Source organism: Psammomys obesus, unplaced genomic scaffold, assembly GCF_907164565.1.
Source record: "Psammomys obesus unplaced genomic scaffold, mPsaObe1.curated_primary_1811, whole genome shotgun sequence".
Classification (NCBI taxonomy): domain Eukaryota; kingdom Metazoa; phylum Chordata; class Mammalia; order Rodentia; family Muridae; genus Psammomys; species Psammomys obesus.
The window spans coordinates 6,945,427-6,959,834 of record NW_026585797.1 but is presented as its reverse complement, the minus strand read 5'-3'; the positions used below and the strand labels follow the sequence as shown (position 1 = coordinate 6,959,834).

At 40.7% G+C, this 14,408-nt stretch overlaps 1 protein-coding gene across 1 annotated transcript in view; it reads right to left on the bottom strand.

Annotated features, from left to right (window-relative positions):
* Window positions 1-14,408, bottom strand: part of Casp8ap2 (caspase 8 associated protein 2) — a 38,722-nt gene that overhangs the window by 10,787 nt on the left and 13,527 nt on the right. The window contains exons 4-8 of the mRNA XM_055599483.1: window positions 13,651-13,719; window positions 12,460-12,560; window positions 11,744-11,818; window positions 8,364-8,479; window positions 914-3,099 (exon numbers count right to left, since the gene is read on the bottom strand). Coding sequence (XP_055455458.1) covers window positions 914-3,099; window positions 8,364-8,479; window positions 11,744-11,818; window positions 12,460-12,560; window positions 13,651-13,719 — 2,547 coding nt within the window. The remainder of the gene's footprint in view (window positions 1-913; window positions 3,100-8,363; window positions 8,480-11,743; window positions 11,819-12,459; window positions 12,561-13,650; window positions 13,720-14,408) is intronic.

Here is a 14,408-nt window from a genome sequence, read left to right as displayed (position 1 = left end):
GAGGGGAAATCAGTTTTCTTCAGTGAAATGTCACGGGCAGGAACCATGCCCAAGAATAGTTGGCCAACAAAAGACAAACTCTTTGGTTTGGGGGAGAGGCTTAGGAGGTGCTTTTTGTTTCATTTTATTGTATGTGTCTGTGTTTACTTCTGTTTTTGTTTTATTTTGATTTTTGTTTTTATAGTTTTGTTGAGGTTTTTGGAAAGAGAAAAATATAAAATTGGGCAAGTAAAGTGAGGCAGGTCTAAGGAGTTGGGGAGCAGAGAACAATTAAAACATATTACATAAAAAGTTTAAGTTGTTTAAATTTGAATTAGAGGCTCAGTGTATACTTCTAATTAATATCTGGAAAATGTTTTTGTTGTCAAAAAGATGGCTCAGGAGCTGGAGAGGTACCTCAGTGTAAGGGCACTTAAGGCTCTAGAAGATGACCAGCATTTACTTCTCATGGCAACATGAGAACTCAAACTCGGAACTCAGCCACATGACAACTCAAAGCTTCCTCTAACTCCAGTCCCAGGAGATCGGGTGCCCTCTTCTGGCCCCCAGGGAAACCAGGCACACACTTGGTGCATATATATCCATGAAGACTTTTATACATACACATGAAATAAATCTAAAAAATCGAGGGAGAGTAAGAGTAAAGGAGCTTGCCTCATAAGCCTAGTGGGCTGAGCTCCATCCCTAGACCCCAGTAAAGGTGCATTGAAGCACTAACTCCATGACTGTCCTCTGGTCTCCACAAATAGTCACTGGCACACACAAACCTCTTACACACACACACACACACACACACACAAACACACACACACAATATAAATAGTTGTCCCAAACTCCCCAAAGCACCCGTTTTATTTATATAGTCCACATTGTGAGAAAAGGACAGCTTATAAAGGATAATATAAACTATTACCTTTATGACCGCTATCATATGCTGGAATTGCACATGGGCTCTCCATGCTAAGAACTTTTGCTACAGGTCTCACTGGACTACTCAGCGGGCTGATGGCTGCTGGAATAGGTCTCAGATTATTGAAGTCAATGCTCAAAACTGAGTTATCATCATCTTGATATACTGAGTTTGATTCTCCTGTTTCTATCTTGTGGTCAATCAATTCAGTCTTCTGTGGTGAAGGTATGAAAGGCTCTTTAGGTAAACAAGGCTCCAAAGGACAAGATTTATTCTCAACCATAGGTCTGTCTTCAAGACAAGGTTCAAGTTTAGGATTTTTGTCTCCTAAACAGTTTACTAGTGAAATGCCAGGCTCTTCAACCAAAGGCTTCAGAAGGCTCTCACTGGCCACAGCTGCTTTTGGTGAAAGAACCACCTTTGTTTTCACACCTTCAGAAGTATCACAAGAATTCGAATCATCATGCCTTTTGGTGGCCAGTTCTTCGCCAAAATCTTGAGGAACATGATCCGGTGATACATCCATTACCATAGATGCCGCTGCCTTTGTGTCATCATGGGTCCCTTCCACTTCCGCAGATGGAAACAAGCATCTTTTTTGTTTTATTTCTGTAGGTGCTGAGAAGGAAATTTCCGTGCCACAAACAAGCATTTCACAAGGCACAGTATTCTCAACAGATGTATCTAACGATGTATTGTCTGGCTTCATCTTGTTTTCTGGAACGCTGGCCCTGAGCTGAGATGCGGCTGGAAGAGCCTCCTTTGGCTCTGATAACCCCGACTTGGATTCCTCTGTACTTTGTCCACAGACAGAGGGGAGACATGCTTCAGTTCCAGGCTTCTCCACAGACTGGGAGTCACACGTGCCACTGGGCTTGGGAACACTAGTTATTTGGTGCTGGCTATCTTGACAAATAGTCTGCTTTTTAGCAGGAGAAAGAGTTAAGTTCAATTTTTCCATGAAACTTAACTTTAAGTCTTTGCTTTTTACTTCATTTGGCCCGTTCTTAACTTTCATTGCACATTCTCTAGTATCTGTTCCTTTAGAAACCTCATTGTTAGAGACTCCACCTTTACCATTTTTTGGTTCAGTCTGTCTCTTTACATCAGCAATGCTCTTCTTAATGTCTTTATTAGTCCTTTGTAAATACTCTGTAGGTGATTTTTTGTCACTTCTCACCTGCCTACTTTCTTCTTTGTTTTCACGTTCTCTTTTCCTCCTGTCCTCAGTTCTATGTCTTTCTGCTTTGGAAGGTGTATTTTCCCACTGGTGTGCAACACTGACTTCCTTGGAGTGCAAGTGCTTGCTATTTCTGTTGCTTGACAAAGAAGATGAACATCTTCTATGTTGAAAGCCATGACTGCTCACCCCTCTGTCTCTTTTGCAATCCTCTCTTCCCCTTCTGTCTTCTGGATGACACTTACTGAAGCCATAGTATTTCACGTCATTCTTGGAATGAGAAGGCAGCTCCCACTCCACCCTCCCCCTATGTCCGTGGTCCTCCCCTGCTGGTTTAAACTTCACATCACCTTTTCTTTCTGCTTTATCCTGACACTGAAGGTCTTTTCTGTGCACATTTTGTAATCTTTCATTTTGTCTCTCTAGATTTTTGTCATTTTGAGATTTGTGTGGCCTTTCTCTGGAACTCTCTTTTTCCCAAGAAGAGGCACTGCGCTCACTTTTATATCCCAAACCAGTGCTACTTTTAATCTCTGAGCTTTTGCTCTCAGCCCTTGCATCACCGCTTCCATGTTTCTCAGGGTTTCCTTGTAGTCTGGAATTGACCTCTTTGTCCCTTGGCTCACCGTCACTACCACTGTTATTCAAGTCCTTCTGTGTTCTATCGGTACCTCTGCTACACTGGCTATGTCTAATGTCATTCCTTCCTCTTCTATTATCCTCACTTGAATTACCATCACCAACCTGGTAATGAGAACGTGACCAGACACTGTTGGGACAATGTTTCTCAATTCCCATAGGCAAGTGCAAAGGATTCTGGCCTTCAGAATGTGATTTTCCTTCCTTTTCCAGGTTTGGCTGTAGAGAGCTAGGATGTACATCTTTATGAATATCACTTTTAACTCCGTGATCAGTCTTTGCACAATCATCCAGATGGGGAGATTTGGGTCTCGTATCTTTTGTTCTCGTAGTTTTGTGATTATTTCGAAAATGTGGAAACTCAGATAATCTATTAGGAAACAAGAAGTAACAAAAAAAGCAGAATTAACTGATACTTAAGAACATTCTAGATTTCACTTACATATGACATCCCTTTCAAATTTAAGGGCCTACTACGTACTGGGAAAACCAGCAGGAGCAAGTGAGTTGGGCTAGGGATGTAGCTCAGAGATAAAGCATTTGCTTAGCATGCAGGAAACATTGGATTAAAAACAAAGGATGTTTCAGTTTCAAACTAAATGGGTCCATTCTCAATGCAAGGACTCTATCCCAGCACCTGCCAATTCTCTTGTACTCAGCACAGGTACACAACTCCCAAGTCAGCACAGTACGCTTGGTTTAGGACAAGTGAGCTTACTTTCTTCCCTTCAATAACACGACTGAATAAAGAGAAAGCCTTACTAGACAAAACATGATCAAACTCGACAGAATTCCCAATCCTAGCTCTGTTTCATATAAAACTCCACAGTAAGGCAGATCACTAACGGGTAGCAGATGGCGTACAGCACTGTGGTTCTCTCCTTAGAAGGGCGACAAAAAGCCCATTGTTATGGCTTACATTCGTGTTTTATGAAAACAGTGTTTTTCTTAGCAAAAAAAAATTATGAGCTAGCATGACAGCTCAGATGGTAGAGGTGCTTGCCTTGGGGATTGGTGACCTGGAACTCCACTCCCAAGCTACACCTTACTAACAGCCAACAGCCACAGGTTGTCCCCAGCCTAGACACACACAGACGCACAGGATAAACTTTATCTTTTAAAAGAATAAAATACCATCTAATTTTATTCGCAACCGTTGTTACCAGCAGAAGGTCTGCACAGACTGGATTCATCAACATCTCATCACGGGAACCCACCCCTCCCTGAGGACTATTGACAGTGCAGTGCTCCTGGGTAGAAAATGTCACTCTCTTCAGTTATATGGCTACTGAGAGGTTGCCTATCCTCCGTCGCCCAGCCACGCTCATGCAAGCAGCCTTAATTTAACTGACTCGCTCACACGCAAAACAGGACACGAAAGTAGAGTTTAAACAGGAGAGGGAGAGGAGAGAGATGGGGTAATGAGAATGAAGTCATTATACAGATGTATCAAAAGTCAAAGGATCTTTAAAAATTTAGTAGAGAGAGGGTTATGTTATATACCTGTAGTAAGTTCACAGAAAGAACTTCAACATCACTGATTTCACAAATCTGTTCCTAATCAGTACTCACTGTGTGGAAAAACTCAAAACAGACCCTCAGAGACACGGAGAGTATCATGAAGCAGAAGATTCCGGACATACAACCCACAGCTGTGTGCACAGCTCATAGCTGCTCTGTTATGTGTGAACTGTACTGTGCCCTCTGCCCCCAGAAAGTTTACATGCTGAGGTCTTAACTCAAGGTATTTCAGGATATTTGGACACAATAAATTATAAAACCAATATAGATACCAACACAATTAGAGGTTAGAGTAGTAGCTCGATGATACAGCTTTTGCTTAACATGTGTGAGACACTGGTTTCAATCCTTGAAATCAGAAAAATAACCAATTACTGGAAGAGACCTCTGAGACAAAGTGGACAATAAGCAGTAACCATAAAAGGAAAATATAACTAAACTTTGCTAAGAGATAGAGAACTTGTGTTTCTTAACAAATATTGGAAAAAAACAACAAAAAACAGGTAAAGCACAGAATGGGAGACTTTTCCAATTCATTTACCAAACACATGCTGTGTATGTGTAACACACACCACACTTATCACACATCACTTAGTCGGTGCCAGGTCACACCTCCTGGCACAGACTACAGAGTACTATCACTCAAAGTTTTTTTAATCATATTTATTTTTGTGTGCTAGTTCATGAGTGTGCATGTGTATGTGTGTGTGTCTGTGTTTGTGCGTGCGTGCGCAAGTCAGAGGTAATTCAAGGACAACATGTGGGAGTTGGTTCTCTGTACCATGAGGATTTCATGGATGGAAGTAAGGGTATCTGGCTTGGCTGCAAGCACCTTTATTGAATGAGCCATCTTACGAGCCTTCAAAATTTTAGCTTTAAATACACCTTCACATTGTAAATTTCCCAGTATTCACATACTTAATTTTTGTGTTTATTTTTGCTGTATGTTAATACTTCAATTTTGCTTCAGTAAATGTTAAATTTCAACTAAATGCTATTAATTGCTATTGCAATACTGGTTAACTCACAGTGGAAATATCTGGTAATTATTTATTAAATAATACATAGCCACATCAAACAAACTAATAAGGTTATACACAGGCACCATATGCAACGTTTTAAGCTGGGTGTGGTAGCATATGCCTTTAATTCCAGCCCTTGGGAGTTAGAGGCAGGAGGATCTCTGTGAATTCTAGGATAACCTGGTCTACACAGAGTTCCAAGTCAAGGCTACATACAAACAAACAACAATAAACCAAACAAGTTCTCCAACAATTCAGGAACCAACATTAACACAAGGAATGACTTAGGTTAGTAAAGGCCTAAATAAGGCAAATTGGTCAACACAATGTCAGTCTTTAGTCATATCTACAATATGCTAGATACCATGGCAAGTAAATGGAAAGACGCTGAGATGAAGCAAACACATCTCCACTTCAAGAAACTTACTCTGCAATAAAAGCAAAAGACACTGGCCATAGGATTTGAAGAACTGCAAGTATACACAAACCTACAAAAAGAAACCTCACTAGACCCAGAGATCAGATAAGTATCTCCTTACAGAAAGAAGCTAATGAGGGGCTAGAAAGGTGGCTCACTGGTTAAGAGCACTGGCTACTCTTCCAGAGCACCTAGACTGAGGACGGCAATCACAACCAACTCTAGTCCCAAGGGATCTGACACCCTCTTCTAGTCTCTGCAAGCACCAGGCACACACATGGTATACATACATGCAGACAAAACACCCATACACATAAAATTAAAAACAAACAACAGCAAAAAACAAGATGGTTATGCCAAAACTGGAAGATGAAGGAACAAGCCATTCTACACAGTAGAAAAAGGACACACACAAAAGGCAGAACTCGTGGTACCTAAAGGAACTAACGATCATCAAAGCCATGGCACCCATGCAGAGGTAAGCACAGGCAGGCCTGAGAAATGGTTGGGCCTATAAGGCAAGGGACCGGAGGCTCAAGTTAAGACACTTGGCCTCTTATTCTAAGAATAGACAAAAGCCACTGATACATTTTAATCAAGAAAAGAGGGTAGGATGGCTTCTGTTCAGCTATGTGCTTCGGAAAAGAACAGAGACAAAGGGAAAGCAAAGCAGATGCAGAAACAACAGCATAGCAATTCTTGTTGGTTTGAATGGAGTAGGTGGGCTGCAGCCAGTGAATAAATGAAAAGAAAAAACACACTGCTGAATTACAGGGACATCATCATCAAGTGATGGCTTTGAGGAGTTTAGAGAGTGAAGGCCACAGGCAGAGTGCTGATGTGCTCTAGCTTGCCCAGGGTTGTCCTTAACAGCAGTGAGTTAAACGCCACCCAACCTAGAGTCTGCCTTACACTAACTGACTAAATCAGTGTTCTCTACGAAGCTAGAGAACAACAAAAAAAGCTTCGTGGAAAACTTTCTGAATAAAATTTGAAAACCCTTTAAAGATATTTATGTGGGTATAAAGTACATATGTATGTATGTATATACAAATTAAATTGGCCCATATGAGATTGGTCATATGAAGAAATTGAAAAAGAAAAAAAAAAAAAAAAAAAAGCAGGTAGACTGGAGAGACAGCTCATTGGTTAAGAGCACATTACTGCTCTATTTGAGGACTAGAGTTCAAATCCCAGTACCAAGATTGAGCAGCTATAAGTGTCTAAAACTCCAGCTCTAAGGGGATTTGATGCCCCTTTCTGGATTCCATGGCACTGGCAAGCACACATACAAATAAAGTAAGTCCAAAAGAGAGAGAGAAAAAGGACAAAGGCTTGATCTTTGAGAAACTCAAAATAACAGCCAAGACAGAAAAATGAATTCCAGGGGGACGGGAAACTATCACCTTAGTAATGTAATTATAGGGCAAGAATGCTTCAAAGCCAGAGGGCAGGGGAGTTAAAAACACACGTGAAGACAAGTTAAATGCAAAGTTAGAAGTCAGTGGCTTTAGTGGCAGCAACTGATGATCAAAATGACAACTGCTTTGGTAGAACAATGGAGACAAAAGTCACATAGGATTGGAGTCAAGAGTGAGTACAAAAGGGGCTGGCGAGATGACTCAGTGGGTAGAGGCACTTGCTGACCTGAATTTAATACCTAGAACCCACATGATAAAAAGGAAAGATCTACTACAACACACACACACACACACACACACGAGTCTTAAAAAAAAAAATCAAGGTCTCAGTGGTAAAGCACAGCTCCTAATACCCTGGGTTTAACTTTCCACACCACCCAAAATCAAAACACAATTACAACAGCAACAGCATTATAACAGCAGAATTCGAAGCAGGGTGTGATAATGCATGCCTCAAGAGGACAAAGCAGGGAGATGAACAGCAAATTCAAAGCCAGACTTAGTTAGATAGTAACACCCTATCCTTAAAAACAAGACACAACAGAAAGAGTAGAAATGGCAGCAGCAGGTTGAAACAATTCTTTCAATTCTGTTTAAGGGGAAGACAGGGCGGAGCATAGAAACGACCTCCCCTGGACCAGGATGTCACCCTGACTTGGAAAGAGAAATTAACAAAGAAAATGCCCACAAAGTTAAGTACTAACAAAAGGTTAGGTGTGCACCTCTGCTTTGTCATTGTAAAAACTGCATGAATTTGCTCACTTATTCGGGGAGGGGGAAGCAAAAGCATGCCATATACCACAGCACATGTGAGGTCACAGCGCACTTGCAGGACATGGCTCTCTCCTGGCGTCCAGATCCCAAGGGCTGATCTCAGGTCAGCAGGCTTGGCTCCAAGCGCCTCATCTGCCTAGCCTTCTTTCTTTCCTATCTGTGTTCTGCTTCACTGTGCCTGAGCTACTTCCCAAACCTGCTCTCCTGACATCTCAGTGTCAGATGTGGGGACCAGCAGAACTCAGGACACGCACAACGACTTTCTCTGGTAAGCAATACTAAATCAAGAACCCAGTGATTTAGAAAACTGTGTATTTTTAAGGAAGTATGTGGCAGTTTTCCATCAGTAACTATAGATATCATTATAAATCATTAGCAGAGTAATTGTATTTACATTAGGACCATTACTATTGAATGAAATACATATTTCATCCTTTGAAAATAAAACTACTTCATGTGACAGGTGATATCTACACACCTTTGATGGAGATGATTTATCTCTTCATCCTTACGGTTTATCTCCACTCTGGCAGTTTTGATAAGTGCTGAGATATTCTTCTTAAGAGACTGGTTTTCATTTTTTAAGTTCAAGTTCTAGGACACAGATTAGTAAGAGACATTAACAGACCAAAACCGTACGGAACTGTCAATAGCGCCTACTTGCAGTTGCTAGCTGTTGTGGAGTTTTAAAGATAAAGCCTGGCTATACAGCCCACAACAGCCTTCAACTCTCTCAATCCTCCTGCCTCAGCCTCCAATGTGGGGGTTACTAGTACATGCCACCATGCTCAGCTTCCTAATAACTGTTTATTACTAATTAATGCTACACACTAAACATTCCATCTTGTGTAATTCTGAAAAGCAGGTCTCCAACAATTACTGTTTACCTGCTGCTCAGATGCAGAAGTTGAGATTCTGAGACAATAACTAACACCTGACAGGATACACTTCAGGCAAGCACTGGACTGTAAAGGCAATAACACAGGACGGCAAGTTTTGCCTAGACTGTTATTTTCAAGTTTTAGTTTTAATAACCAGAACATAGAGGTTGGAAAGATGGCTCAGAGTTTAAGAACACTTGCTGTTCTTCCAAAGGTCCTGAGCTCAATTCCCAGCAACCACATGGTGGCTCATAACCATCTATAATAAGATCTGGTGCCTCCTTCTGGACTGCAGACACAAATGCAGACAGAATACTATATAAATATTATATAAAAATTAAAAAACCTAAAAAAAAAAAGGTAGGCGATCTCTGTGAGTTCGAGGCCACCGTGGTCTACAAAGCAAGTCCAATACAGCCAAGGCTACACAGAGAAATCAGGCTGGCCTCAAACTCACAAAAACCCACTTGCCTCTTCCTCCCAGAGCCATTTTTTCCTTCTAAAAAAAACCAAAAAACTTAATCTTTGTTCCTCAAAACTACACTCTCTTAGCTACTTCTGGTGTCACAGGTCTTTAGTGAAAGCACTTGGGGCTCAGAAGCAGACAGATTTATGAATTCAGGGCCAGACTAATCTACACAGGAATTTGCAGGCCAGCCAGGGCTGCACAGTAAGACTATCTCAGATAAAAGAAAACTACCCTCTTTTAAGCTACCCACTTCTAAACTTGCCACCCAACTGTCAATGTATCCAACAGATCATTTATGTCAATGTCATTTTAACTTTCAAAGCTTGTTGGAGGTTAGTCTAATGCTAACTACTGGCCCTCAAGATCTGGGTACACCTATCCTTGTGAAAACCCATCCTTGTGTAAACCTGCCTACGTTGTGATATCTGATTGGTTAATTAAACAGTCTATACCTGGGCAGGGCAGAACAGGGTAATCGTGGCTAAGGTTCCCCGGCTTTTGGGTCCAAGAGAGAATCACAAAGACAGACGGACAGGAAGAGAAGAGGAAGGAGGGCACCAGGATGGGTTAATGTGGAGAAGAAATCATGTGGGCCCGGAGAAAGAACTCCAATAATGGCATGAAAGGCCCAGATAAGAATACAAGCAAGTATTTATGAGAATATAGATGGTAGGCAGAATGATTAAGGCGGATAGCATTGGATAGGAGCTGGGAGATGGATGGTGAGGATATTCAGACAGCATAGGTAGGATTATCTGCCCGGCCCAAGAAAATTAAGGCAATTATAAAATCTAACAGGTGTCTGTGTCTTATTATTTGTGATATCAGGTTAGAATAAAACCACCATGATAATCTCAGAGCTAATAATAATAAACATTATATATTTATATACATTCATTTATTATTTACTACAACACAAGCTGTTTTTATATAATCCTTTCAATAATGAAATAATTAAAGCACTAAAACAAAATAAAACATTTTTAAAGTAGAATAGATATGACCAAGGTATACTGTATACATGTATGAAACTGCCAAAGAATGTAACTTTTACACACACACACACACACACACAGTCAGATTTGGATCTTTAGCTCACATGATAAAGACCCAAGCCTTGGGGCATGCCTGTAACTCCAACACTCAAGGAGGCAGAAGCAGGTGGATCTCTGTGAATTCAAGGCCAGCCTGGTCTACAATGTGAGTTCCAGGACAGCAGAGACCTCTATACAAAGAAACCCTGTCTCGAAAAAAACAAAGAACAAACCAAAAGTGGCAGCAGCGGCGGCAGCTTCCAGTGCTCTCTCGCCATAACTGCAGGGCAGGGCGGGGGCACACTTCAGTGCTGGAGCACTGGCTGCATGTGCAGAAAACCTGAGGACTAAGCTTTTTTTTTCCCAGTGTGCACTGGTGTTTTCCTTGCATGAATGTCTGTGTGAGGGTGTTGGATCCCCTGGAAACTAGAGTTAACAGTTTCAAGCTTCCATGTAGGTGCTAGAAAATTGAACCAGGGTCTTCCGGAAGAGCAGCCAGTGCTTTGAACCTCTGTGTCAACTCTCCAGTATTAAGGTTTTCAAAAGTTTTTTTTTTTTTTTTTTTTTAATAAACTACCAATGTTTTTTAACTTCAATTATAACATTTGTTTCTTTGTTTAAAAAGATAATCTTCTGGCTGGAGAGATGGCTCAGAGGTTAAAAGCACTAACCATTCTTCCAAAGGTCCTGAGTTCAATTCCCAGCAACCACATAGTGGCTCATAACCATCTATAATGAGATCTGGTGTCCTCTTTTGGCATGCGGGTACACATACAGGCAGGACACTATATACATAATAAATAAATAAATCTTTAAAGAGAGAGAGAGATAGTCTCACTTGGTGGTGGTACCACACCTTTAATCCCAGCATTCAGGAGGCAGAGGAATGCAGATCTCTGAGTTTGAGAAATTCCAGGATAGCCAGGACTACACAGATAAACCCTGTCTCAAATAAAAAAATAAAAGAGAAATAAAGGCATTGTGTTATTCAAGCTGGCCCTGAACCCCAAGGTTAAGTGATCCTCCCTCCCTAGTCCCTTAAAGTAACTAGGATTACAGGCACCATGCTTGAAAGAGTCTCATGTCTGTCTGGGATCAATCCTAAGTTTTTATGTTCTCATATAAAACATTAACAAAAGGGCTGCCTGAGAAGATAGCTCAGTAATTAAAGAGCTGGGCATATAAATGTAAAGATGTTAAAAGTTTGATTCCTCACAACTCATAGAAAAAGCTGTTTTGAACCCAATACATGCTTCTACTCTCACCATGTGAAAGGTGCAGAAGGGTGGATCCCTGAGGCGTGCTGGGATGCAGCCTAGCCTACTTGGTGAGACCTATAGGGTTTTGCCTGAGGAACAATACCCAAGGGTGATCTCTGGCTTCCACACCCATGTGCAAACACATGTACCTACACCTATTCACGCACGCACGCACTCAGACATAAATGCTAATGAGGAAGAAATAACCACGATACCTGTGTCTGTATTTCCTTAAACCTTTCCATCAGCTCTTTCATTTGCCGCTGACATTTCCCATATTCTACCTGCAACTATAAAAGACAAAAGAATTAACTAAGCATTATTGTACTTTCTTAGCATGAGTGACATTTAAATTTTGAGAGGTGTGAAATCAATAACTCATAGGTTATTTAGTCAGATTATGTTGAATTTGCTGTTGTTGTTGTTACTGTTTCCCAGACAATATCTCCAGACATAGGACAGGCTACTTCACAAATGGTCCTTCTACCTCAGCCTCACAAGCATGGGGATTATAAGCAAGTGCCACCATGACTGCCTAGATTACTGGTTTTCAAAGTTCAGTCCATTGATAAGCTTCATATTGTAACTATGAACTTTAATATTCAGATATATAATAAAAATTAAACTGTTTCATACAAGTTTCAGAACACATTAAGTAACACAATTTAATATAAATCATGAAAGAATGTTCTATTATACTGATAGTCTACTACAGTGTTACATATTCAGATACTAGTGATCAATCAAATAAAATTGTAACTAAATTTAGACATGTATTCAGAAAGCATTTGTTGGAAAAACAAGTGAGAGGCAGAAACTGCCTTAAATACTCTTAATCCCTAAATACAGACTGATCAATTGTGAGCTGTAGCCTTCTCTTCAGGAGCTACAACAGCAAAGAACTACTCTTAATAACAGCAGCCACTCATACATCATTGTATGTTGCCTCCTTTGCAGTTCCTTCTTCAGTCAGGAAATCTTCATACAAATCTAAGCAGTTTCTGAATGACACACAGGATCTAGCAGTACTGTCTGAAAACAAACAAAAATGGACATTATAATTTCTTAGAATTCTTTTGTGAATTAGTTTTATCAAATCATTTTTGTAAGCACAAAGAATAGTTTGTTAGCTGGGAAGTGGTGGCACACAACTTTAATTCCAGCACTTGGGAGGCAGAGACAGGCAGATCTCTATAAGTTTGAGGCCAGCCTGGTCTGCAGAGAGCAGAGGCCAGCCTGGTCTGCAGAGAGCACAGGCCAGCTTCCCGGACAGCCAGAGCCATGTAGGGAAACACTGTCTCTAAAACCCAAAACAAAACAAAACAAAAAGAATGGCTTATTGTTTTTTACATTTTATACATTTTATTTATTCTTTCTGTTAGGATTCTTGATGGTGCATGTGCTTCAAAGGGTTACATTTCTCCTCACCTGCATTTTTGTACAGCCTACCTGATTTCACAGATGCTGGCAGGAATGCCACATTATATAAAGTGCCTGTTCCAATGAATCCAGTGTGATAATTATTTCTGTTACAAAACACTGAAAGATCTGACTGTAGAAAAGCTCTTAATTGAACAGGTGGCCAGACACTGCACTACCAATCTTACTGATACACTGGCAAACTCAGTATCAGTACTTGCTGTGATAGCATAGGCAGAGATGCACATTCACCAGCACCAGGGCCGCTATCACGGTTAAGAGTGCATTTGCAGACACTCTCAGTCAGTACTTTCTGTAATCGCATAGGCAAGATGTATATTCAACATTACCATTTGCCATTTCAATGGTGTGAGATATTTTTTTTCACACGTGTTAATCCTAACACTCAGGAGACAGAGGCAGGTGGATCTCCGTGAGCTTGAGGCCAGCCAGGTCTACAGAGAGAGAGAGTTCCAGGACAGCCAGGGCTTCACAGAGAAACCTTGTCTCGAAAAACCAAAAAGAAAAAAACAAAAAACAAAAGAAAACAAACAAACACCTTTGGGCCAGAAAGTAATTACCCAATGTAATCTTTTCAAAGACAGGGCACATTATTTCAGAGCTGTGAAGTTACCAAGTAACAATAAAACCAACACAGCGAAGCAAGCAAACAAAATGAGACTGTTTTATGAAATTTACATACCAGAAACAGCACTGTCCAACTCAGCATATATGTCCAATGAGCCTTCGTCATTATTTTTAAGAGGAGAGGCTGCAAAAATAGCAAAGACTACTTAAAACTGGCTTATGGACTGAGGTTTGTTTTTTTTCCATTCTTACTTAGAAGGACAAGAAAAGCAATGTATTATTTCTGCTTCAAAAATGGGACAAGAGGCCAAGTAGTGGTGGCACACACTTTTAATCCCAGCACTCAGGAGGCAGAGGCAGGCAGATCTCTAAGAGTTCAAGGCCAGCCTCATCTACAGAGTGAGCTCCAGGATAGCCAGGGCTACACAGAGAAACTCAGTCTCAAGACAAAACAAAAAAAAAACAAACTTTACTTCAAAAGTAACAAATATCTATGTGGGTGGGATATGACAATAAATATTACAACCTTTCAGCAAAACTGCTACCTTGATTACATTTAGAGACTTAAAAGCACACAGTAAGAAAGGTCAGCCAGGGGCTAAAGAGATGGCTCAGTAGCTAAGAGCATTTGCTATTCTTGCACAAGATCTAAGTTCAGTACCCAGCACCCACGTGGATCACAACCATTCATAACTCCAGCTCCAAGGATCCAACACCCTCTGGCCTTCTTGGTCACCAGGCATGCAAACGATGGATATACATACATGCAGGCAAAACACTTACAAACACAGAACAAAAATAAATATAAAATACCTTTTTTAAAAAGAGGAAGGAAGGAAGGAAGGAAGGAAGGAAGGAAGGAAGGAAGGAAGG